Here is a 27,024-nt window from a genome sequence, read left to right on the forward strand (position 1 = left end):
TGTTCCCCTCACCACCTGCTACATGCTCAGTCTGGCACCTATGACCTTCAAGACTCAGACAGTAGCGTCTTATTGAGCTATTCCAGCTGATGGACACTAAAGTCCCACAGCCAGGGTTCATAAATGCATTGCATTTTGTGACTCCTATCTTTAAGCTTATTCAAAAGAAATATTTGATAGTGGAAAAATCAGTACCATGCAGATGGATCATAATTCGACCACATTGATAATCTGTGCTGCCAAAGACGATGGTAACCCATAGAGTATTTTCAAAAATCTGATTTCACTTGCACTAATCATTTCATTAGCTGTATTTTACACTCCGATAAAGGAAAAAATGGGACCATCATTCCCATAGTCGACGTTGATTAGGTTTGAATTTACATAGCATTTTAACACAGAACTATTTGGTGAGCAGTGGCTGCTTTGCTGTTAAATTTAGCAATTAACCTGCACTAGACAAATACCAGCCAAATAACAAAGAGATAAATAGCCAATGAACCTGTTTCGCTTTTGCTCGTTTTTAAGGTCTTAGCATTTAAACAAAGGTCTTTAAAAGGTAATGTAGATTAAATTCAAAGGCTATTCTTTTGCAGAGTACATAATTAATGCTTATGCATGGGAAGGGAAAGAACTTTAGAAGACTTCATAAAATCCCTATCATGCAGAAGGAGGCTATTCGGCCCATCGAGTTTACACTGACCCCTGAAAGAGCACCCGACCTAGGGCCAATCCTCCACCCTCTCCCGGTAACCCCACCTATTTTTGGGGACTAAGGGGCAATTTAACATGGCCAATTCACCTAGCCTGCACATCTTTGGACTGCGTTGGGGGGGGCGGGGGGAAGAGAGAGAAAGTAGGGAAGAGAGAAGCGGGGTGGAGGGGGATGCGGAAAAGAGAGAAGCCAGAGCACCGGAGGAATCCCACGCAGATGCAGGGAGAATGTGCAAACTCCACACACAGACAGTCACCCAAGGAACTGAACCCAGTCCCAACCGCGATGAGGCAGCAGTGGTATCCACTGTGCCACCGTGCTGCCTACAGACATTTCACCACAAATTGAATAACTACAAAAGAAACCATCATATTTTCAGTTTCGAAAGCACAGTATCATTATGGCACCATCACACTTTGGTTGGCAGTGCTGTTGCTGAAGCCAAAATGATGCAACCAGAGGTGAAGTTATTCAATGTATGATTCATAACACAATCAATAACAGCAAAATTCAAATGTGAGAAATAGGATAGACTTAGTAGTAATGTGCCAGAAACATATTTTAAGCATGGGGGTATGTTTATTAAATTACAGGTGCATATCAGAACCATAATAAAACACCTACTATATGATTTAATATATATATATCCATTATTAAATATGGAGGTTGTACCACAGGTGCAAATAAATCTGGGCTTTTATACTGTACAAACATAAGGCTTTGGGTTAATCTTCAATAAACACCATCAAATTACATGCAGTGCTGACCTGGAACAGCATGAAAAGACTTTCCTGATTATTACTTATATCGTGTCCACAGTGCAAGAAATAAGAAGCAAACTCACTTATAGTGCAACAAACCAGTTGAGCTCTCGTAATGAATTAGTTAGAAGTTGAACACTGTAACAGTAAAACCTTTGCTTGGTACAAGTATATTGTTTTACAGCTCCTAGTATTTTAGATCTGACCATAGCAAACGAGGTCCAATATGTTCAATTAGAAAGAATACAAGTTTGACTATTTTCGTGCTCCAAATATTTAAAAAAATAAGACGACAGCCAACGGTTTGCGTGTAGAAAATACTTTAGGTATTTGAATGGATAACTAACTTCAAGTTGTATCGCAGGCAGAATAAATTGGCGTGCACTTCGGTGGAACTTTAAAATGAGAACCTTTGCTTGCAAACTGTAAACACGTTACAGTATTTAAAGACTCCTTGCATTTAGCAAAAAAGTAGGAAACTGTGCATTTGTTTCATCGATCCCAACACGTCCAAAATTTCAAATATGGTTGCAAAATGTTTTATCTCATGTCCTCCAGTGCTTAATCAGAATTTCACTGCTGCATTTTGACATTAGTCAAAGTCTCAACTGGAATTTCCGTCCTAAAAAAATACTCTGGGAATATCAAAATGAAACATCTCTCACAGAAACCACCAGGAAGACAAATCTATCAAAAACCTCACAAAAAAAAAATCAGTTAAGTAGCTGCTGCTTCAGGTAGTTTCCATCATTGCAAAATGTTCTTACTCAGCAGCTGAATGTGGTTAGCCACTGCTCTTATCTTGTCAGTGTTCCAGAACAACCAATCTTCGACAAGAAGTATTGCATCAACCAACTCAGTCATCTCGAGTCCAATCTAGTGAACAACCTCTGCAAACCACAGTTTCAGTTAACGGAAGCTAGTTTCTGGCTTGGGCCTTTGCTGAAGTTAAAGTTTCTGGATCACCTTTTGACATTCATACAGCAAACAGTCTGGAAGAACACAGCAACCTGATCGAAGCCACACCGATAAAATCCCAGCATGAAATCGACAGTGAAGTAAACAGGAGGTTGATGGAAGCAGTTGACATGCCACAATCCCTTCTGCTCCTGCAGATAAAAGAAATAGTTAACGTGGACAAATACTCTGAATCCGGCACGGTGCAAACAACTGTGTGTGACACGGCTCGCTTTCTTCAATCTCTATCTTACGGCCATCATTGCAGTACCAAATGCAAACTGAGGTTTGTCGCATGTGGTTGTATCACATTCACCAGCAGCTGAACAGAGACTACGCCAACAGGTTCCAGCCGGAGTACTGCACGGCAACATACTTAAGGTGCCACAGCATTCCAGGAGCGGGAGTGCAAGCTCATTCACACCTGCCCATTCACAACATACCATGAGCTGAGGACAAGTAGTGCACTATCGATCATGTGGCTAACTGGAAATCATTTCTTCCCCCTCCACACCCCCCACCCAAAACTCAAACGGAATTAAAATTTTTCTTTTTTTGAAAAATGTTTCCAATTAAGGAGCAATTTAGCGTGGCCAATCCACCTAACCCTGCATATCTTTTGAGTTGTGGGGGTGAGACCCACGCAGCCAGGAGGGTGAATGCACAAACTCAACACGGCCAGTGACCCAGGATCGATCCCGGGTCCTCAGAGCCGTGAAGCAGCAGTGCTAATCGCTGCGCCAGCCTTACTCCAGCGTAAATGAACAAAAAACATAAATGTAAACTTTGTGTGATGAATGCAGGATTTTAGATACATTGCATTGTAAACATTTGCCAATTTAACGGTTAAAAGCCTGGGTTAGTGTGTGTTTGACTGCAGTAGTCAGCTTTTAAAAGAATCTTGCTTTGCAAGCCCATAAAGCTGCACTGTTGTTTGACCTGGGGGGGGGGGGGGGGGGATCCCTGAGGAGTTATTGTTTTCAGCCTGGGGGTTAATTTATTTTCAGCTTGGGGAGATTATGTCATTTCTGGGTGGATCTAAGGTATTCAGAGATTTTGAGAAAGCTTTTGCATTCTGACCTGGCGAACCCTTTAGACCAGTAGTAATATATTCTGCTCTCACAGTAGGACAGTTTTAAAAAAAGATTAATAGTATATAACGCAGTGCAGACTTGTCAGAGGACAAGGGGGAAGCTGAAACAAATTAGTCGAAACAGTTTTTTGAAAGCATCCAGCCAGAGTCTGAAGGGGTTCTAACAGGAGCCAAATCTGTTTTGGAAAGCAAGTATTACTCGGTGCCATTGGGATGTAGGATGGATTGAGAGCTGTATGGTTTTTTTTCTCTCTTGTTGTTTATTTGGGAATAGAAATAGTATTTACGGGTATGGTATATACTGTATTTAGTAGTATTGTTTAAGCAGTAATTGCAAGCTATTTCCGGGTATGATGTTAAAGATTTTAATACTGTGTTAATAATAAAGTTCTGTTTTAAAATTCCAAATCCCCATTTCTTTGTGCAATCACTCCTAGAGTGAAGTATTCTTTCCGCAGTCTTACTAAAATATTGGGGTTTCGGTCCAGTGCCCTCGCCACTGTTGGGGTCTGGTCTGGGATCATATTTGTCTAATAACGATGTTAAATTAGAAACTCAGAACAATGAACAGTAAAAACAAAAGGAAGCTGTGAAGGTGGTTTCAAGTTGCAAACTTTCCTTTTCTACCTCTTCCTCCTGGACTGATGGGATGGTGACAGTGAACTCTTCAGTTATGGTCAACATCTTAATTAGAATCATAAAGGTTTACAGTATGAAAACAGGTCCTTCAGCCCTACTTGTCCATGCCGCCCAACTTTTACCATTAAGCTAGTCCTAATTGCCTGTATTTGGCCATATCCCTCTTAAATGCTTTTTAAAAGACAAGATTGTACCCGCCTCTACTACTGCCTCTGGCAGCATGTTCCAGACATTTACCACCCTCTGTATGAGAAAACTGCCCCTCTGGACCCCTTTGCATATCTCCCCTCTCACCTTAAACCTCTGCCCTCTAGTTTTAGACTCCTCTACCTTTGGGAAAAGATGTTGACTATCTACTTTATCTATGCCCCTCATTATTTTACACACCACTATAAGATCACCCCTCAGCCTCCTATGCTTCTGGGAAAAAAGTCCCAGTCTATCCAGCTTCTCCTTATAAATCAAACCATCAATGCCCGGTAGTATCCCAGTAAATCGTTTCAGCACCCTTTCTAGTTTAAGAATATCCATTCTATAATGGGGTGACCAGAACTGCACACGGTATTCCGGGTGTGGCCTCACCAATGTCCTGCACAAACTTCACCAAGGCATCCCAACTTCAATGATGCATTAATTTATTCATTCCAACTGCTTTTTAAAAACTCAATCAAAAAGCTACTCTTTAGAAATGTATTAGATTAAGGTGGCTTCTCCAATCCTCACTGTCAAGCCCATTGTCCAGGGCTGGGCAGTGCAAAGCAGCAAGACTCCTGCTCGGAGATGAGTTGGCTCTCGGCGATACAATGGTTGGATGTTATAAGGGGCCTCAGGGGAAGGGGTGGGGGTGGTGGGGATCAGTCAAGAGCGGAGCTCATGATTGCTATCTGAAATGTGAAGACCTGAGAACAGCAGATGAGGATAGGATTGGTTTTCGGTCTGTAATGCTCGGAAGGATAAGTTTAGCTATCAACAGGCACAAGCTCTCAGAAAGAAGCAAGTTATTTACTTCCATTGCATGTTTTTAAGCATTGTGCTTTGCCATACTTACCCCATTCAAAATCCAATTCAACTAAGGCAGATAAAAGGGCACCCAAATCACAAGGGGAGCCATTTTCAGCAAAGCAGAAGCAGTCATCAAAGACCAGCATGGCGTCTTTTTTTTAATTTATTCTTACAATGTGCTTCCTCAACTATTTCTACATTGTTTCCATCAGGGATTGTGCACAGTGGAAAGAAAATAAGAGATGAAACTAAAAAATAAGCTATGAAAAGGGGAGAGGTGAGTGGGAGGGGAGGGGGAAGGACAGAGTGATAAATGGAAAAAGTAAAACAAAAAATAAGCAAAACATTGATACAAAAGAAGCTGAAGGAAAGATACGTGTCGGAGGTGGGATGGGGTGGGGTAAAGAGAGATAATCGAAGGGTAAAGACATTTCAAAATCCGTGAGGCGAAAAAGTATTTTTCAACAAAGTGGGCCATGCCACTGACCCTTGTGGAAGGTAGTCATGTAGTGCAAACTAAAACAGAGGCGTCCCACTATCATTTTAAAATGAGAGAGCCTTCCAAACTAAGCCTCGAGTGTCTGCAGATCATAACTGCCATAAGCATATGTAGCTGTGGTTTCTAATCAAATGTCAAGATCAAATGCACTTTCACTGTAGTTTATTGAGAATGAATAAGGGTAAGGGGGGCACGTTGACGCAGTTGTTTGCACTGCTGCCTCACGGCATCGAGGACCCGGGTTCGATGCCAGCCCAAGGTCACTATGTATTTGTTTACTAATATCAGCTTAATGAATCAAAGCACCTGATTAAGTCAGGCAAAACTTTGATAGGTACATAAAATGTTAAATACACAATCCTCCAATGTACTGACATCTCAGAGCATCATGTTCCTTTCCAAAAGTAAGCTGCAAAGGGTGGCACGGTGGTTAGCACTGCTGCCTCACGGCACCGAGGTCCCAGGTTCGATCCCAGCTCTGGGTCACACAACCATAATGAAACAGATGAGAAGGCTATTCAAAAATTGAGGAACGGAAGACTTCCCAATGTGTTAAGAAATGTTACACCTGACTTCCGGGTGCGGCGATGACCAGCTAAGTCGCACGTTTCGGCACCTCCCGTTATAATGGACTTTTGGGCTCTTATCGGGGGCAATTTTCGAAGGCTAAACCCACTGTGAGGCGACATAGAAGGGAGTCCCCCCCGGATGTGAATGGATAGAAGAGATAATAGTGACCAGATTGTGGAGGATCCTCTGGAGCAGCGGCAAAGGGAAGTGAGAAGCAAGATGGCGGCGGAGGGCGGCCAGTTGGTATGGGGCCTGGAACAGCAGGAGTTCCTCCGGCGATATGTGGGGGAGCTCAAGAAGGAGGTGCTGGCGCCAATGCTGCAGGCGATTGAGGGGTTAAAGGAGGCGCAGAAGACCCAAGAGATGGAGCTCCATGGAGTGAAGGCAAAAGCTGCCGAGAATGAGGACGAGATACAGGGCTTGGTGGTGAAGACAGAGACGCACGAAGCACTACATAAGAGGTGTATGGAGAGACTGGAAGCCCTGGAAAATAGCTCGAGGAGGAAGAACTTAAGAATCTTGGGTCTTCCCGAAGGGGCAGAGGGAGCCGACGTTGGGGCATATGTGAGCACGATGCTTCATACCTTAATGGGAGCTGAGGCCCCGACGGGCCCCCTGGAAGTGGAGGGAGCGTATCGAGTCCTCGCGAGAAGACCAAAGGCAGGAGAAATACCTCGAGCAATAATGGTGAGGTTCCACCGCTACAAGGACAGGGAGATGGCTTGAGATGGGCAAAAAAGACACGGAGCAGCAGGTGGGAGAACGCGGTGATCAGCGTGTATCAGGATTGGAGTGCGGAGGTGGCGAGAAGGAGGGCGAGTTTCAATCGGGCAAGGCGGTGCTCCACAAGAGGAAAGTGAAGTTCGGAATGTTGCAGCCGGCAAGACTGTGGGTTACATACCAGGGTAAACACCACTACTTCGAGACGGCAGAAGAGGCGTGGACATTTATTGAAGAGGAGAAGTTGGACTAGATTGGAGAAAGAGTGTTTGAAATGAAGTAGTGAGGTGGTGGTAAGGGACTGTGAATCAGAAGGGGGAAAATTTTCTTTCCCCTCGAAGGGGGGGGGGGAGACACGAAGAAATGTGGGCGCTGGTGGGGAAGGGGAGGGGGAAGGAGAGAGGGAGCTGCGCCATCAGGGGCGGGGCCGAGAGGGAAGCGCAGGCTTTGTTCCCGCGCTATGGAAATTGTGGCGGGAAAAGGGGGCGCAGGAAGGAGGGGGCCTCACATAATGGGAGGCTAAGGATAAACGGGGGAAGCCGAGGTCAGCCAGTTTGCTGACTTCCGGAAGCAATATGGGGGGGGAGCAACATATCTAGAGAGGGATCTAGCAAGGGGGGGGGGGGGTTAACTGGGTTGCTGCTGCTAAGGGGAAGGGGGAGCTGTTACGGGATGGGATGGTCGGGATTGGAGGGCGCCGTCGGGGGGATAAGCGGGTGCGTGGGAACCGGGTGAGGAGCTGGTCTAAAAAAGGGGATGGCTAGTCGACGAGGGAGGGGGGGGGGGGGGGGGGGTTAAAGAGCCCCCCAACCCGGTTGATCACATGGAACGTGAGAGGGTTGAATGGGCCGATTAAGAGGGCAAGGGTACTTGCGCACCTAAAGAAGCTAAAGGCAGACGTGGTCATGCTTCAGGAGACGCACCTGAAACTAGCTGATCAGGTCAGATTAAGAAAAGGATGGGTGGGACAGGTATTCCACTCGGGCTTGGATGCGAAAAATAGAGGGGTGGCAATACTGGTGGGGAAACAGGTATTGTTTGAGGCGAAGACCATAGTGGCGGACGGTGGGGGTAGATACGTGATGGTGAGTGGCAGATTGCAAGGTGAGGCGGTGGTGCTGGTGAATGTATATGCCCCGAACTGGGATGACATGAACTTTATGAAGCGTATGTTGGGGTGCATCCCGGACCTGGAGATGGGAAAGTTGGTAATGGGGTGGGACTTCAACACGGTGCTGGACCGGTCCAGATCTAGGACCGGGAGGAGGCCGGCAGCGGCCAAGGTGCTTAAGGGCTTTATGGAGCAGATGGGAGGAGTGGATCCCTGGTGATTTACTAGGCCAAGGAGTAAAGAGTTTTCCTTCTTCTCCCATGTCCACAAAGTGTACTCCCAGATAGACTTCTTTGTCCTGGGAAGAGCGCTGATCCCGAAGGTGGCAGGAACGGAGTATTCGGCTATAGCCATTTCAGATCATGCCCCACATTGGGTAGATCTGGAAGTAGGAGAGGAAAAGGAGCAGCGCCCACTCTGGAGATTAGATATGGGACTGTTGGCGGACGAGGGGGTATGTGTAAGGGTGAGGGGATGTATTGAAAGGTACCTAGAGATTAATGATGACAGAGAGGTCCAGGTGGGAGTGGTCTGGGAGACGCTGAAGGCGGTGGTTAGAGGGGAGCTGATCTCCATAAGGGCCCATAAGGGGAAACAAGAGGGTAAAGAAAGGGAGAGATTGTTGAGGGAGATTTTGAGGGTGGATAGGCAATATGCGGAGGCTCCAGGTGAAGGGCTATACAGGGAAAGACGGAGATTGCACACGGACTTTGACTTGTTGACCACGGGTAAGGCGGAGGCACAATGGAGGAAGGCACAGGGAGTGCAGTATGAATATGGAGAGAAGGCGAGCCGGCTGCTGGCCCAACAACTTAGGAAGAGGGGGGCGGCGAGAGAGATTGGAGGGGTTAGAGACGAGGAGGGAAAGATGGAACGGGGAGCGGAGAGGGTGAACGGGGTGTTTAAGGTATTTTACGAGAGGCTATATAAGGCTCAACCTCCGGAAGGGAAAGAGGGAATGATGCGTTTCCTAGACCAGCTGGAGTTCCCGAAGGTTGAGGAACAGGAGATGACTGGACTGGGAGCGCAGATTGAGGTGGAGGAGGTGGTAAAAGGAATTGGGAACATGCAGGCAAGGAAGGCCCCGGGACCGGATGAGTTCCCGGTGGAGTTCTATAGGAAATACGTGGACCTGCTGGCCCCACTTCTGACGAGAACCTTTAATGAGGCTAGGGAAAAGGGGACACTACCCCCGACGATATCGCTGATCCTGAAAAGAGACAGACCCGCTGCAGTGCAAGTCATACAGTCCAATTTCCCTCTTGAACGTAGATGCCAAGCTTTTGGCCAAGGTGATGGCGACGAGGATAGAGGTCTGTGTCCCTGGGGTGGTGCATGATGATCAAACGGGGTTTGTTAAAGGGAGGCAATTGAATGCTAACATACGGAGGCTGTTGGGGGTGATGATGATGCCCCCACCGGAGGGGGAGGCGGAGATAGCGATGGCGATGGATGCAGAGAAAGCATTTGATAGAGTGGAGTGGGACTACCTGTGGGAAGTACTGAGGAGATTTGGATTTGGAGAGGGGTTCATTAGATGGGTTCAGCTCCTGTACAGGGCCCCGGTGGCAAGTGTGATTACAAATAGGCAACGATCTGACCACTTCCGACTATATAGGGGTACAAGACAGGGATGTCCCCTGTCCCCGTTACTGTTTACGTTGGCAATTGAGCCATTGGCCATAGCGCTGAGGGGCTCTAGGAAGTGGAGGGGAGTACTTAGAGGAGGAGAAGAGCTTCGGGTGTCATTATACGCGGATGATTTGTTGTTGTATGTCGCGGACCCAGTGGAGGGGATGCCTGAGATAATGCAGACACTCCGGGAGTTTGGAGAATTTTCAGGATATAAATTGAATATGGGGAAGAGTGAACTGTTTGTGATGCACCCCGGGGAACAGGGCAGGGGAATAGACGATTTACCGTTGAGGAGGGTAAGAGATTTCCGGTATTTAGGGATCCAGGTGGCCAGGAATTGGGGAACCTTGCATAAGCTTAACTTGGCATGACTGGTAGAGCAGATGGAGGAGGACTTTAGGAGGTGGGACATGGCGCCCCTGTCATTGGCGGGCAGGGTGCAGGCGGTTAAAATGGTGGTCCTTCCGAGGTTTCTTTTTGTGTTCCAGTGCCTCCCTATACTGATTACAAAGGCCTTTTTTAAGAAGGTGGACAAGAGTATTATGAGCTTTGTGTGGGCTGGAAAGACCCCAAGAGTAAAGAGGGGGTTCCTGCAGCGCAGTAGGCACAGAGGGGGACTGGCACTGCCGAGTCTAAGTGATTATTATTGGGCCGCCAACATGTCAATGATATGCAAGTGGATGAGGGAAGGGGAAGGAGCGGCGTGGAAAAGACTGGGGATGGCATCCTGTAGGGGAACTAGCTTAAAAGCACTGGCGACGGCGCCGTTGCTGTTCTCCCCGAAAAAATACACCACAAACCCAGTGGTGGGGGCAACTCTGAAAATTTGGGGGCAGTGGAGACGACATAAGGGAGTGACGGGTGCCTCAGTGTGGTCCCCGATAAGGAACAACCATAGGTTCGTCCCGGGAAGGATAGATGGGGGATTTAAATCTTGGCAGCGAGCAGGAATTGCGAAATTGCAGGACTTGTTCTTAGACGGGACGTTCGCGGGTCTGGGAGCACGGATAGAAAAATATGGGTTGCCACCTGGGAATGCATTTCGCTATATGCAAGTGAGGGCATTTGTGAGGCAACAGGTGAGGGAATTTCCGCAGCTCCCGGCGCAAGAGATCCAGGGCAGAGTGATATCGGGGGCATGGGTGGGTGATGGTAGGGTGTCAGATATATATAGGGAAATGAGAGACGAGGGGGAGACGATGGTAGAGGAGCTGAAGGAAAAATAGGAGGTGGAGCTGGGGGAAGAGATTGAGGAGGGGCTGTGGGAAGATGCCCTAAGTAGGGTAAACTCTTCGTCCTCGTGTGCCAGGCTCAGCCTGATACAATTCAAGGTCCTACACAGGGCGCATATGACGGGAGCTAGGCTGAGTAGGTTTTTTGGAGTGGAAGATAGGTGAGGGAGATGCGCGGGACGCCCGGCGAACCACACCCACATGTTTTGGTCTTGTCCGGCATTGCATGGGTTCTGGGTGGGTGTGACAAAAGTGATCTCGAAGGTGGTGGGGGTCCGGGTCAAACCAAGCTGGGGGTTGGCTATATTTGGGGTTGCAGATGAGCCGGGAGTGCAGGAGGCGAGAGAGGCCAACGTGTTGGCATTTGCGTCCCTAGTAGCCCGGCGAAGGATTCTACTTATGTGGAAAGAAGCTAAACCCCTGGGTGTGGAGGCCTGGATCACCGACATGGCAGGGTTTATAAATCTGGAGCGGATAAAATATGCATTAAGAGGTTCGGCTCAGGGGTTCACCGGGCGGTGGCAACCGTTCCTCGACTATCTCGCAGAGCGATAAGGGAAAATAGGAAAGGCAGCAGCAGCAGCCCAGGGGGGAAAGGGGGGTGGGGGGGAAGAGGGCTCATTTGGGTCTTCAGGGGTTTCATGTGTGTGTTTATATATTAGTGATTTATATTTGATTTCACAAAGTTACTATCTTAGTTATTATTTCTGTTGTTTCTTATTTTGTTATTGGCAGTTGCCAATAGTTAGCATATTATTTATTTAAAAAACGATCAATGTATTTATTATTATAAAGTTGTAAAATGGGAAATTTTTGTTTGATCGAAAAACTTTAATAAAATATATTTTTTTAAAAAAGAAATGTTACACCTATCGCCCTCCTTGGAATTGATTTGGTTCGATCCCTGGCTAGACATAGTCATGACTTTCATCAGCGGCGATTCTGAGCAAGGTGGTGTCTTAATAGTCTGCAGCTGACATCTACTGGCCAAGTATGCAACTTGCTGCATCCACAGATTTAGGTAACAGAACATGCCTGCTGACGCCAAACACAAGGTCACTGCAGTCCACTGTCCACCACAGAGCAATTGGCCAGTGCCAAATGTATCCAAATCAACAGGACAATCTATTCAAATATTTGGAAAGAGCTTTTATGAATATTTTTAACTTGCTATGCCATTTTTTTCTGTTTACTATTTAGGTAATTTTTAATAAATGTGCGTGGGAAGGAAGACAGAGAAAATTAGAAGGTAGAGGAAAAGGGAAAAAGGAATGAACAGATTCTTAACTTTATTCTTCACGTGTGTGGTTTAAAATGTTTGTAGGCGTTTCTGTAATTTGAAGGGGGGGAGATTTTGAAGTATTGTGTACAATTTTAAACTTGCAACCTATATGAGGATGACTCTTGTGATTAATGGAAAATGTGCGCATATGGATGATAGAATCAAAGCCATTCGACCCATCGAATCTACACTCACCCTCCGAAACAGCATCCTATGTGAGCCCATTCCCCCACCCCATCCCCGTAAAACAGTAACCCCACCTAACCTTTTGGATACTATGGGGCAATTTAGTATGGCCAATCCATCTAACCTGCACATCTTTGGGAAGAAACTGGAGTACCCGGAGGAAACCCACGCAGACACAGAGAGAAAGCGCAAGCTCCACACAGAGTCACCGGAGGTCGGAATTTAATCTGGGTCCCGGCTGCTGTGGGGCTGCAGTGCTATCCACTGTGCCACCATGCCTGCCCTGACGCTAGAGGTCAACCACTGTCTTTAGAATTATTCACCAGCAAAGAGTCAACTTTTGCAGGAAAATGAAAAAATGAAAATCGCTTATTGTCACAAGTAGGTTTCAAATGAAGTTAATGTGAAAAGCCCCTAGCTGCCACATTCCGGCACCTGTTCGAGGAGAAGCTAACAGCAGAGAGAAATTGACCAGAAGTTTTTAAAAAATCAATAATCTGACTATATTGTAACAGGAAATGCTCTCAGGCCAGGTTTACATACAACGTTGACTGTATATAATTTCAGTTCAAAAAGCTGCACAATTAACAGACGTTTACCTATAATATCCACAATATGTAGCTTCAGCTCTTGCTGCAGTGTGCGAAGTGCCACGGTTAGAGCTTCGGGTGAATCTGATGTAAAGCTTAGATTTTGTTTCACGTCATTGGAAAGCGAAAGCCAAAGATGCCCAAACTCTTCAGTGGTCAGTTTTAATGGCCTGGAACAAACAGACAAAGTGAGTGAAGCCAGCGCGCTCAGCAAATGAGAACATTAATTCTTATTTTCTTAAAATTAACTTAATGGGGTTGATCAGAAAAGTATCAGCGAATTGCTAAATAATTGGGCAACATATTAATTTTATTCAGTTATTAATAGTTGCAGGAATTAAACAATCAGCAATCCAGCTTGGTATGGTGCCCAGCATCTGCTTTGAGAGGGGTTCCCTTTCTCTGACTCAATAGAAGGAAGTGCTGAAAACAAATTTTCCCAAAGAAAATGATCTGATCCCATCTTCGTTATCACTATCAAAACCTTTTTTCTGGGTTCTCAAAAAGGCAAATGAGGCAACATTCATCTCCAGCATGGGTGAAAAATGGGTATTCGCTCACATACTATTTAGAGACATTGATCCTCGCACAGAAAGAGCGGGGAAACAGGGCCAATAAAAGAGCTGGCATGACATGATGTTTCTGTGCCACACGATTCCCATAGGCACAAAGGAATTCAATGCCTTGCAAATATTGCCCGGCATTTTTTCTTTATCCAGCGGCTTTCAATAAAAAAGGCACCCAGCCTATGTCATTCCATTACAACTGGCGTAAGGTTTTATAAGGCCATCCGATGTTGGAGCCATTCGGCCCCTCGAGTCTGCTCCGCCTTTCAATGAGACCACGACAGATCTGATGTGAGAATCCTCAACTCCACTTTCCCATCCTAACCCCATAACCCTCGATTCCCTCATTGATTAAAAATCTGTCTGTCTCAGTCCTGAACACACTTAACGACCAACCCTCTGTGGTAAAGAATTCCACAGATTCACTGCCCTCGGACAGAAGTAATTCCTCCTCATCTCCATCTTAAATGGGTGACCCCTGGCTCTGAGATTATGCCCTCTGGTCCTAAACTCCCCCACAAAGGAAAACAACCTTGAGAATCTTATGTATCTCAATAAGGTCGCCTCTCTTTTTTGGGTGATGTCCAAATCACTCAATCACATTACAGCTGGTAAATCCATCTATTTGATTGTGATTAACACACAGTAAAATGAAAGCATTCTTAAAAGGTATTTTTGATCTTACACAATTCATAGAATATCATAGAATTTACAGTGCAGGAGGAGGCCATTCGGCCCATCGAGTCTGCACCGGCTCTTGGAAAGAGCACCCTACCCAAAGTCAACACCTCCACCCTATCCCCATAACCCAGTAACCCCACCCAACACTTTGGGCAATTTTGGACACTAAGGGCAATTTATCATGGCCAATCCACCTAACCTGCACATCTTTGGACTGTGGGAGGAAACCGGAGCACCCGGAGGAAACCCACGCACACACGGGGAGGACGTGCAGACTCCGCACAGACAGTGACCCAAGCCGGAATCGAACCTGGGACCCTGGAGCTGTGAAGCAATTGTGCTATCCACAAGGCTACCGTGCTGCCCGACAATTATTTTGTAGTTCATAGATTACATAGAACATACAGTGCAGAAGGAGGCCATTCGGCCCATCGAGTCTGCACCGACCCACATTAATCCCTCACTTCCACCTTATCCCCGCAACCCAATAACCCCTCCCAACCCTTATGGACACTACGGGTAATTTAGCATGGCCAATCCACCTAACCTGCACGTCTTTGGACTGTGGGAGGAAACCGGAGCACCCGGAGGAAACCCACGCACACACGGGGAGAACGTGCAAACTCCGCACAGACAGTGACCCAGCGGGGAATCGAACCTGGGACCCTGGCGCTGTGAAGCCACAGTGCTAATCACTTGTGCTACCGTGCTTCGTTAAACACAAGACATAAAAACAAAAGATAACTATTGACAAGACAGCAAATACTCCCCCAAACAATGAAGCTCTCATTTATAGGGTAATTAGACAAATATGGTCCAAACATGTCAACCATCTTCATCTAAAGATTTGGTTGTTATGGGATGTCAAAGTGTGGCTCAAAGGAATTCTTCCTTCAGTTATTCTTTGCTCTCTTCCTGTGTGGCAGCACCTGGACTCCAGGTGGCAACTCCTCACAGCAAGACAGCTAAAATTTGTTCACCATTTGGAGGAACACAGAAAGGTAAACTAACACCTGTTGCTGTAATAGAAAATGATTAGGCTCTGGTGGTAACACTGGACATCGCTTAGCAAAACCAGATGGACAAGTCGAAAACCTCAACTGATTTTTGATCCCCTTTGACTTCCGAAGTGGATTTCATCAGCTTGGAAAAAGTGACTTAAAGTGTGGCGAATATCAATGCGATTCCCCTTAAATGAGAGTATCAGTACATAGGAGTGTGTTACACCCAAGTCACCCCTATGGATTATAAATTTCACTTTCTTGATCATGATTATCAGAGAATTTGGCTGGTAACCATCTCACAGATGGCAGGTGAGTCTGCATTTTGTTTCACAAGATTAAAAAGGCAATATTCTAGACTGGCAGGACAGTAGAGTTTGGAAACAAAGAATTTTGGCAGTTTCCCCTTGTCCTTCACGCAAAACAGACTACATTTACGATTGCCTCAGGATACCAACATCCATAGCCAGTAGGTTATTCAAATCAGTAGAGAGGCAGATGCTTTTTCGTAACTACCCCATTCAAAGGGTAGCACTGTTGCTTCACAGCTCCAGGGTCCCAGGTTCGATTCCCGGCTTGGGTCACTATCTATGTGGAGTCTGCACGTTCTCCCAGTGTCTGCGTGGGTTTCCACTGGGTGCTCCGGTTTCCTCCCACAAGTCCCGAAAGAAGTGCTTGTTAGGTGAATTGAACATTCTGAATTCTTCCTCAGTGTACCCAAACAGGCGCCGGAATGCGGTGACTAGGGGATGTTCACAGTACTTCATTGCAGTGCTAATGTAAGTCTACTTGTGACAATAAAGATTATTATATTTTAATCGTCCAACAAACAAAATTAGGCCTGGACTTCCGGTGACGGCGGGCGGGAGGCGGCCGCACAATGGAGGGCTCCCGTTCGGGAACGGCATTTTCGGGGCTTTAAGCCCGGTCCCAGGGTCCACGGAGGTGCCAGAAGCAGGGAGAAAGCACGGAGGAGGCACAGAAAAAACAAGAAAAATGTCGAGGGTGAGCAAAAAAAGGCTGTAAAAAAAAAAACAGCTGAAGGTCCGTCGGGGAGTGGAAAGGTCACCGCGGGGTCACCAAGGAAAATGGAGGCTGGAGCACCAGGGGAGGCCACATTGCTTACAGCTGAAGAAATAACTAAGGTGATGGCTGCGGAATTCGAAAAGCAGTTGGCGCAGATTGTGAAATGCATGGAGACGGTGAGGAAGGAGATGAGGGAGATTTTGAGTGTGCTGGTGGAGGAGGCGGTTTCCCCGGTGAGGACGGAGGTGGCGAGCGCAGTGGCGGAGGTGCGAGAGCAAGGGGAGGCGCTGAAGGAAGTGGAGGAGACGTTATTGCAGCACGGTGATCAACTTGCCTCGATGGGGAAGGAGATGCGGAAGGTGATGGGCACTAACAAGGATCTGCGAGGAAAAATGGAAGACCTGGAAAACAGATCCAGGCGACAGAATTTGAGGATTGTGGGGCTGCCCGAAGGAGTTGAAGGACCGAAGCCAACTGAGTATTTTGCCGCGATGCTGGCAGAACTATTGGGGAGGGGGAGGATCCCTCCCGATATGAAATGGATCGGGCTCATCGATCGTGGAGGCCTGTACCAAAGGCGAGTGAGCCGCCAAGGGCAGTGACTCTGTGCTTCCGTAGGTACAGTGTGAAGGAGAAGGTCCTGAGCTGGGCCAAGCAGAATCGGGTGGTGCAGTGGGCCGGAGCTGGTATACGTGTATACCAGGACTTTACGGTGGAGCTGGCGAGGAGGCGGGCTGCCTTCAACCTGGTGAAGAGGGCACTGTACATTAGCAAGGTGCGGTGTGGCATTGTATATCCAGCGAAGCTGAGGGTGACTTACAAGCTCAGGGACTTTTATTTTGGAACGGCGGAAGCAGCGGAGGAGTTTGCGAAAGCAGAAGGACTGTGGCAGAACTGACAAATTGAGGAATGGCCATGTGCCGGTGTAACCTCATGACTGTATTTTCTTCTTTTTTGTATCACTGCGCGAGGGTGTAGAGGCTAAAGGAGCCAATGTTGTATATATTTGGACAAGGGAAGGGACGGGACTGTCACTCGAAATGAGGGCTCTTTGGGGCGTAGGTGGATATGCGGGGTGTGTGTGCTAAAAGGGGATCTTTGGGCTTTCCTAGGGCCGGGCAAGGGGCAAAGGGACCCGGGCGGGGGCCTCCACGCTGGCCGGTTTAAGCCGGCCAGTGAATGGGAGCGAGGTGGGGGGAGGGGCTGTGGCCATCGGAGCCTGGCAGAACAGGGTCCGAGTGGTCTAGCCGGGGTGGAAAGTTGGGGGGAAGGAACCGAGGTTGGGAGGAGGAGTTTTACAAGAGGCAGCGGACGGGAGAAGCTGGAGACTTGGGGTTGGGGGGGGGGGGTGAATGACACTAAATCATGAGGCTCATTTGGAGAGCATATGCAGACATGATACGCCAAATGGCCTCCTTCGTCGCCTTAACAATTCCATAATTCAGTACAAAAACACTCAGTAAATATCCCAATAGAATGCATCATTATCTTAAAATCTGCAAAGGGAATTCAAAAGTGCAATGAGCAAATTTCTTTGACTGCAGCAATTCATTTTGTTACAAAAAACAATTTAAAAGAAACAATCATTTTGCTCCACACTGCTCTCATACCTGATGAAATCAGTTAAGAATAGGGCCAGTGCAAATTCCTCCTGGGTCTGCTGACTAGTCTCTAGATGATAAGTAACGTGCCCTGTAAGTAGCACCCTGGCACAAGGTTTCATCATCTGCAGGCAGAGCTGACATTTGACAGTGGCCAGGGATTCCACCAATGGAAAAGGGAAGTCTGTGCTCTCGCAAGCCTGTGCGATAATAAAGGCGTTAATAGTGCTAAAATTATAAATGCACAGGATTATCACATTTAAACAACAAAAATATGATTGGGTAAGATGGTGTGCAACACAAGTGTTTTTGATTTGCAAGTGAACCTCCGCATAGTAACCTCCTTATTGCGGTTCATTCATCCACAGGGGAGCCTGAGAAAAGGACAGATGCTTTTCCTCCCAAATCCTCCTTGGCATGAAGGTATTAGGCAGCGCATCGCAAATTATCCAATATTTAACTTCCGCAAATTATCCAATATTTAACTTCCGCAAATTATCCAAAATTTAACGCAAATTATCCAAAATTTAACTTCAATTATCCAAAATTTAACTTCAATTATCCAAAATTTAACTTCAATTATCCAAAATTTAACTTCAGCAAATTATCCAAAATTTTACTTCAGCAAATTACCAAAATTTAATTGCATAACACCACTGCCAGATTATATTTACCTGCAATTCATCAGTTAATGCAAAGTTGACCGTTGCATTGGTAACTTCTATACTGCTGCGGTTAGTAAAAAACAGGACTATGAGCAGACAGTCCTCTTTCCAAACTTTACAGGAAAACAAAGCTATATTTTCATTGGCACAAACGAGTTCGAACTTTGAATGAGAATGTTCAGCAAATTCCACGGGCAAACCTGGAGACAGACTGGAATTCGGTTCATGAGCCACAAGGGCAGAGTTACAATTTCCAGGCTGCACAATGTCAAAATTTCCATCTGCAAATAGACCTGAAATGGATTCCTTTGATGCTGAAGGCACAGCTCGGATTGTCTTCAAGTTGTTACTTGAATTCCATGCTTCGTCAGATTCTTGGGCAGGCTCCTCGGTGGGGACCTCTGCAGAGTCAGATGCGGTTTTCCTTAAAAGCATCGCTTTACTTTCTTGGAAGGGATTACAGCTTTCTAAGACATTATCCATGAGGTTTGGAATTTGAGCAAGGGGTGGAGCAATTGCCTTCTGTGTACTCATCGTCCTTTCATAGCTATTTTGCCCCTCGACAATTTTTGATTTTCTCCGAAACTTCTGAGTAGTGCTCTGATTTTTCCCCATCTAGAAAGATTGCAGAAATGTAGATGTTGCATTTTTAAAAAATTCTTGAAATTGCTAAACAGCATTAGTCAAATATTCTTATTCAGGTGAATGCATGCACACTAAAACACACTTCCTGTGCTGTAAGAGAATGGTGCTCAGATTTATTTTTAAAGTCAATGTAGCAAAGAGTCCCTTTCAGTTTATCAGAAATTCAGACGAGATAATTAGTATTACGCTTCTGTTGCACAGAAACTACAGGGATATTGCTCAAGTTGCTTGTTAGGCTTTTATTATTTGGTGAATTTTTGGAATAGATGGAAAATGATGCATGACTGTGCGATATAGATCATAGAATTTACAGTGCAGAAGGAGGCCATTCAGCCCATCGAGTCTGCACCGGCTCTTGGAAAGAGCACCCTACCCAAGGTCAACACCTCCACCCGATCCCCATAACCCAGTAACCCCACCCAACACTAAGGGCAATTTTGGACACTAAGGGCAATTTAGCATGGCCAATCCACCTAACCTGCACATCTTTGGACTGTGGGAGGAAACCGGAGCACCCGGAGGAAACCCACGCACACACGGGAAGGATGTGCAGACTCCGCACAGACAGTGACCCAAGCCGGAATCGAACCTGGGACCCTGGAGCTGTGAAGCAATTGTGCTATCCACAATGCTACCGTGCTGCCCACCGATATGCAACCATCAGCCTAGTAAAATGGTTTGTGAATGAAAAAGTATCAAAAACAGTAATTGGTAAAATTGGTTACTATGATTTAGTTTGGAGATTTACTCAAGTAACAGAAACAATCATAATTAATAACCTCACTGGATCAGTTGCACTATCTGCAATATTTACACTATGCAAAATGCTCCTTTGTTTAAGTCTTGAATGGATTTTCCAATTGGGCTAATCCCATAACAAAATGTAAAGCTGCTCAGGATTCCCATCTAGCCCCATAATAGATCAGAAAATGCAATTCTCAACAAGACCTACAGATGTTTCATGAAGGTCTTAACCCTCAAAATCCACTGAACCCGCAGCACTTGACTTTCCTTGAACCATAGAATCCCTATAGTGCAGGAAGCTATTGGGAGACTATTCAGCCCATCAAGTCTGCACCGACCCACCCGGGCCTGCTCCCCCGACCTAGCCCCATAAGCCGCCCTTCTCTATCATTTGTAACTGTGCTTCGGGGTGTTCAAACTACGACTTGCAAGACAATGCAGCACTTGACACACAAGAGTGCGGTTCATTCCTCGCGCAGTGAAATCCATTGAGACATGCATTGTAGGTATACAGCTGGCTGCAACCTTGACCACAGGCAGCTTCACGGAGGGAGAAAACTGAAGAGCAGGCAGCAGCACTGGGAAGAGGAGGGTTAAGATCAATGATTCCTTCCAGCTCCATTGCAAGATTTCTTTTGTAGTTTCCCGCCAGACTTACAAAGGGTCATGTGACACTCAGTGCAATTTGCTCCGGCTCCCTAATCAACTCTCGCTCCAACTTGCAGCCCATGTCTGGAAACGGAGCAAACGGTTTAATACAAAACAAAATTGTAAAAAAAAAATCTACTGTAGTGGGACACAGGAACATGGATTCAATTTTACTTTTCAGCACGTGAATCGCTGTACTCTATGGTGAATTTCATATTTTTATACTTGCGCTTACATTCTTGTTGAACTCATTTCCTCACAGAAGTGTGCGCAATAATAATAAAAGTGTCTGTAAAGGTGGCCTGTATTTTGCAGCTCTCGGATGTCTGAAGATTATCGCACGCAGCCCTAAGATTCAGGAGGTTTGACTACCCCGATATAGGTGCATACATTGTGGGCAGCACGGTAGCATTGTGGATAGCACAAATGCTTCACAGCTCCAGGGTCCCAGGTTCGATTCCGGCTTGGGTCACTGTCTGTGCGGAGTCTGCACATCCTCCCCGTGTGTGCGTGGGTTTCCTCCGGGTGCTCCGGTTTCCTCCCACAGTCCAAAGATGTGCGGGTTAGGTGGATTGGCATGATAAATTGCCCATAATGTCCAAAATTGCCCTTAGTGTAGGGTGGGGTTACTGGGTTATGGGGATAGAGTGGAGGTGTGGACCTTGGGTAGGGTGCTCTTTCCAAGAGCCGGTGCAGACTCGATGGGCCGAATGGCCTCCTTCTGCACTGTAAATTCTATGAGAAATTCTATGATAAATATACACACATATTGCTTAGTTGGCTGGATGGATAGTATATAGTTCAGAATAACATCAACTTTGATTCCCCTTCTGGCTGAGGTAGACCTGGGAACTACCTTCCTGCAATGCCCAAGAGTGGAAAGTGATGGCAATCCAGCACCGACAAAAACTGCCAAGAAAACGGGCTCAGAATGAGTCAAGGAGCTGCCTTTAGGCAAAGCACTCATGCATGGAATGCATAAATATATGTTCTCTTGGTAGTATGATTTTAAACATTACAAGGAGTTAAAAGCAATTAAGATTCCAGAAAAGAAAGTGTTTTTGTTATCTGGCTGCATAGTTACGAACTATAGTCCTGAAAGATCATGAAATTAATCAAAAATGAATGTGACAAAATTTCAAGCAGGTTCAGTGACCCGAGGATAACACGCAGACTTTGCAGCCGTCCAAAAATGGACCATAAAGTGGATAAGTCTTTATACATTCCCCTATTAGTGCACTCAAACATCTGAAGTTTGAATACCAAAGAAAATTTGGCAGTCAGCATCTTTGAGTGTTTACCATTAACTCCAAGGCATTAGTCCTAACAATTACTAGAACTGTGAAAGTAAGATTTTTGGCCAGCCATTGGAGTGATTACATAGGTTATAAACTCTGCCAATATCCTCAAAAATAGCCTTTAAAGGTTTTATTTGAGAACATAATTTTGGTTGTTGCGTAGCACAAAGTTCATCTGGACAAGGAAGATTTTAAACAGGAGAGTCACTATTTATGCCGTACATAATTTTGCAAAATGATTTCTTGGGTTTAACCAGTAGGTTATGCTGAGTCATCACAAAAGAAAACAATCTCTTAAGTGGTCAGATTCATTCACCTCATCCATTACATTAGCTTCGCTACTATGGTGATAGCTTGGCTCAATTAGCAGCACTGTTGGCACAGGAGCCAGAAGGTAATGCATTACTTTTGGACTGGAGTCACTTGTTGCACGGAAATCCTGAGGACACAAAGGTGTTTCAGAAATGCATGACCCTCCCCACTTACTGCACATGTAAACCATGATGCACAACTAGTCTAAGAATTGAACAGGCCAGTGATCTGAACATGTTGGTGAATTTGACATTCAAGAGATGAAATGGCAGGTAACAAGCTTGGCATCATAACCATTTATAGGAGATGGGGGTGAAACTCTGACATATTAGCAAAGAAAATTGGGTTTATATTCAACAAGATCTGATCAATCCCCCATCATCCTTGGGGCGGCACGGTAGCACAGTGGTTAGCATTGCTACCTCACAGCGCCAGGGACCCTAGTTCAATCCCGACCGCGGGCGACTGTCTGTGTGGAGTTTGCGCATTCTCCCCGTGACTGCGTGGGTTTCTTCCGGGTACTCTACTTTCCTCCCACAGTCCAAAGATGTGCAAGTTAGGTGGATTGGCCATGCTAAATTGTCCCTCGATGGGGTTACAGGGATAAGAAGGGGGATTGGGCCTAGGTTAGGGTGCTCTTTCAGAGGGTCGGTGCAGACTCAAGCCAAATTACTGCCTCCTGCACTGTAGGGATTCTATGATACCTCAAGGTGCACATAGTTCATGTGCTGAAAATATTAGTTATCCCTAATTGACATTTTAGGTCAGGCACAGCTGAGAGGAGCGACTTTTTCCTCATTGAGCAAGTTAAGTTAGAGTTAATGAAGCCACATATGGGGTGGGAAAAGACTATGCCCCCAAACTGCCATCACTGAAACCTCAACACCCAATGTTACAGAATGGCCGTGGATACAGTATCCACCATGAAAATGCTTGACAATAACACTAGGTACCAAACGTAGACATGGGATTAATCCAATATCCCTTAAATTGCAGGTTTTTTATTCACCCCCTCAAAGCCTTAATTGCTGATTATTTATCCCATGTATCATTAAAAAACACAAACAAGAGACTGATAATAATTCCTTTGAAAGATCCTAATGGGCCTTTCGTAATTCATACTTGGGGCATAATTCTACTTTATGTTAATCTGTACAGAGTAACGTTAAAGTTCACTTACCAGACTGACTAAATTGTTGGATCCTAACCCGACAAATAGTGATGATGCCAAAAGCTTCTTTTCTTGCTCCTCTGCAGAAAGACCTGCAGTTTTTTCAGCTGTGGAGGTGAAGTCTGCGGTTACGTCACTTTCTGAGTTGGGACTGGCTACGGTTTCTTCTTTGGATTCTTTCTTCTTTCGAAGATAGCCTTCCTTACCCCACACTTTCTTTACTCCATCAAGTTTCAGACTATCTGAACTAAATAGAGGGTTAAATTCAATACGCTTTGTCCAAAATGTGACTAAGGCTGCCTTATTCAACCATGTTAGAAATAACAATTGCAGACAGTTTACCGCTCAGACAAAGAAACAAAATGTTAAAAGTTTTCTGAAGGGGCGGCATGTGGTGCAGTGGATAGCACTGGGACTGCGTCGCTGAGGACCTGGGTTTGAATCCCAGCCCTAGGTCACTGTCCGTGGGGAGTTTGCACATTCTCCCCATGTCTGTGTGGGTTTCACCCCCACAACTCAAAAGATGTGGTTAGGTGGATTGGTTATGATAAATTGCCCCTTAATTGGAAAAAAATAATAATTGGGTACTCTAAATTTAAAAAAAAAAGGTTTTCTGACAATTTTCGCAGCTTGCCACACAGCAACCCCACAAGTTTCTGCACAAAAGTTGGCTGCTTTGGGTTCCACACATGCGCAGCCCCCAGAAGAAAATTTAAAGAGCCCACTCACTATCAAAACAATTAGTGGGTGCACTGTCTTCAGGTTTTCATTGCATAAAGAAAAAGGTTGTTATAGAATTGCATTATGGAATACAATTAATGTTTGGAGCATGGGTTTGAAGCTATTTGTCAGTCTTGGCTCAGTGGAAGCACTTATGCATCAGTCAGGAGGCCATGGGTTCAAGACCCACTCCAGAAACTTAAGCACTTGATTTGAAATTAACACCCAAGTGCAGCACTGAGAGCGCCTTTTAAATTGGACATTTCAGCCACAGCTTAGCTTCTTGTAAAAGTGAATATGGAAGATCCTATAGCACTATTCAAAGAAGAGCATGGGAGTTCTCCTGGAGTCTTGGCCAGCATTTAGCCCTCAACCAGGATCACAAATAACCAGTTATTCTGTTTTAATCTCACTGCTGTTTGTGGAACTTTTACACAAATTGGCCATTATACTTGCCTATGCTACTGCAGTGACTACACTTCAAAAGTAATTCACTGGTGGCAATCATGATATCCCAAAGGTGGGAGAGGTGCTATTTAAAGGCAAGTCCTTTCTTCGCCCTTCCTTTAATTGGACCCTTTAATTGGTCTTCTTTGGGAAAGTTGCCACTTTGGGGTCCGCAAGATAGATAAGCAATTGCAACCAGATTTTTGCCTATATTGTTTCCAAGACGATCAACAGAAGTGTGTCAGTAGCCCAAGTGACAATTCTTCCTCCAGCTATACCCCTCCCAATTGTAAGAGTCTGACCTTCATTCAGCAATTACCCACAATAGCCCGATTGAAATCAGGAACTGAGCAGTCATGGGAATAATCTCTCAGCTAAATTAACTATGAAACTATTTAATTAGTATTTCCAATGGCAATTAATCATAATTACCATGATTAATGTACATCCATAACTGCACATTCTGCAGTGGTTTTATTACATTCAAATGCAACAGGCATTTTGAATCCAGTTATAATGATCGACCAGCATTGTAAATATGGTCAATTCTGGTGGTCATGTCATTGAGGTCAAAGGGCATGTTTTGTTAGGATTGACATTTTTAATACGATTAAAAGTACATGTACGGCATTGTGTTCTACTTATCAAATTGCAATGTAATAAAAGTTGTTTCAAATGTTTGAAGCAACTCTTGTTGCATTGCCTCAAAGCCTCAGCTTTTAAACATTTAATTCTCACACACAAAGAAATATCACATTAAGCCTGCAGCTTATCACAATGTAGATAACGAATTGAAAATGAAATGAAATGAAAATCGCTTATTGTCACAAGTAGGCTTCAAATGAAGTTACTGTGAAAAGCCCCTAGTCGCCCCATTCCGGCGCCTGTTCGGGGAGGCTGATAAAGGTGGTTAATAACAAGCTGCAAACTGAAAACAGCAACGTAATTTTCTTAGTCGTCAGCCTTGTCTCAATAATAACTCAATTTTAGGTGTGGATTCAAGTCCGCTTCAGAGAATCGAGCACATCATCTAGGTCGGCAGTGCAGGAGTGCTCTGCTGGAGGTGTCATTTTGAGAGGCGGGGGGGGGGGGGGGGGGGCTGTTAAGCCAAGACCCCTCTCGGGTAGACATAAAAAAATCCAATGGTACTACTTGACGAGGAGAGGGATTCTGCTGATGTTCATGCCATTTATATATGTCCCAAACAACATTAGAACAGATTATTTAGTCATTCTTTATTGCTATTTATGGGCCATTTATGTGCACAAATTGGGGATAGCCTGGTTTACCTATAATCTAACAATGAGTAGGCTTCAAAAACATTTACTTGATTGTATATCACTTCTGAACATCCTGAAGCAGAGAAAGGTGCTAAGTAAATCCTAGACCTTCCATTTCCGAGAAGAAAATGTTGATTGGCATTTGCAACTATTCCAAATTAATTTAGCAGTGGATGATTAAAATAGCACTCAGCAAGTGACAAATCAGTGCATCGTCAAGCTGAGTAGAGATACGATTGGGAAACCGGGATGAATATTCCCAAGGAATGATCCTAGCACACACACTAAACAAACAGCATTTGTTCTTCCAACTGCTGATATTTACCTAAATAGCCTAAACTTACTCTTTTAATCCAGCTTCTGTGCTGTTGCAAGAAATCTCCGAATTGAAGGATAATCCTGTTGGAGACTGCCTTCCTGTAACACTGGAGATCTGTGGGCTTGTAGCAAAAGACAGCCCATACGGTTCAAAGTTCAACACTGCAGCAAAATAAAATCACATTTTTCAATTTGTGCAATAGCTTTTTAAACAGAATAATGTAGCCATCAAGCAAATCTGGATAAAGTTAAATTATTCAGAACAAAATGAAAAACATCTTTCCCCGCATTTGCTCTTGCTACAGGAAATATTCACTATTTCCTGTTCCAATGTTCACTAACCCAGCATTTAAACACGGTCACGAACGACCTTTACTAGATTTGATTTGACGATTCTTTTCACTCCATTGCACAGTATTTCCTGATGACATATGTTTCAATTCCAGTTTGCCACTTGGGGGTGCTCTCTCTCAACAAATTAATTTAATAGTCTGCACAAAATGCATTGCAGCAGACAATATGAATGGGACGTCTGAGCCTCATGAACACCAGGTCCAATGGTCTCTCTCTCTCTCTGACCGTGAAATTTAAAGATTCAGAAAGATCCAGACCCAACAACAGAGAAAGAAACAGGGCCAATTCAGAGTCAAACTAGATACAGAACGAGAATTAAAAAGAGGGGAAGGAAGAGTGGAATGAGGGAGACAAAAGAAACAGAAAAAATTCTCAGAATATATATTTTAATTGTTAAAAACCTCTCGGAACAATTTATTACCTATGGGAGTGATTCTCCAGTTTGGCGATTCCAAGGTTGGATGGCATGTCAGGATCATAAATCATTTCATTGCGAGGGTCCTTAAGACTTGAATGGCCAGCCTCAAGATCAATTCATATTAACGGCACAGATCC

At 45.2% G+C, this 27,024-nt stretch overlaps 1 protein-coding gene across 1 annotated transcript in view; it reads right to left on the reverse strand.

The window, feature by feature from the left end:
• Window positions 1–1,274: 1,274 nt before the first annotated feature.
• ap4e1 (adaptor related protein complex 4 subunit epsilon 1) overlaps window positions 1,275–27,024 on the reverse strand; it is an 82,200-nt gene continuing 56,450 nt past the window's right edge. Inside the window, exons 16-21 of the mRNA XM_072470629.1 lie at window positions 26,142–26,277; window positions 23,360–23,597; window positions 18,542–19,147; window positions 17,877–18,067; window positions 13,002–13,162; window positions 1,275–2,585 (exon numbers count right to left, since the gene is read on the reverse strand). Of these exons, the coding sequence (XP_072326730.1) occupies window positions 2,425–2,585; window positions 13,002–13,162; window positions 17,877–18,067; window positions 18,542–19,147; window positions 23,360–23,597; window positions 26,142–26,277 (1,493 nt within the window). The 3' untranslated portion in view covers window positions 1,275–2,424. The remainder of the gene's footprint in view (window positions 2,586–13,001; window positions 13,163–17,876; window positions 18,068–18,541; window positions 19,148–23,359; window positions 23,598–26,141; window positions 26,278–27,024) is intronic.

Source organism: Scyliorhinus torazame, chromosome 12, assembly GCF_047496885.1.
Source record: "Scyliorhinus torazame isolate Kashiwa2021f chromosome 12, sScyTor2.1, whole genome shotgun sequence".
NCBI lineage: Eukaryota > Metazoa > Chordata > Chondrichthyes > Carcharhiniformes > Scyliorhinidae > Scyliorhinus > Scyliorhinus torazame.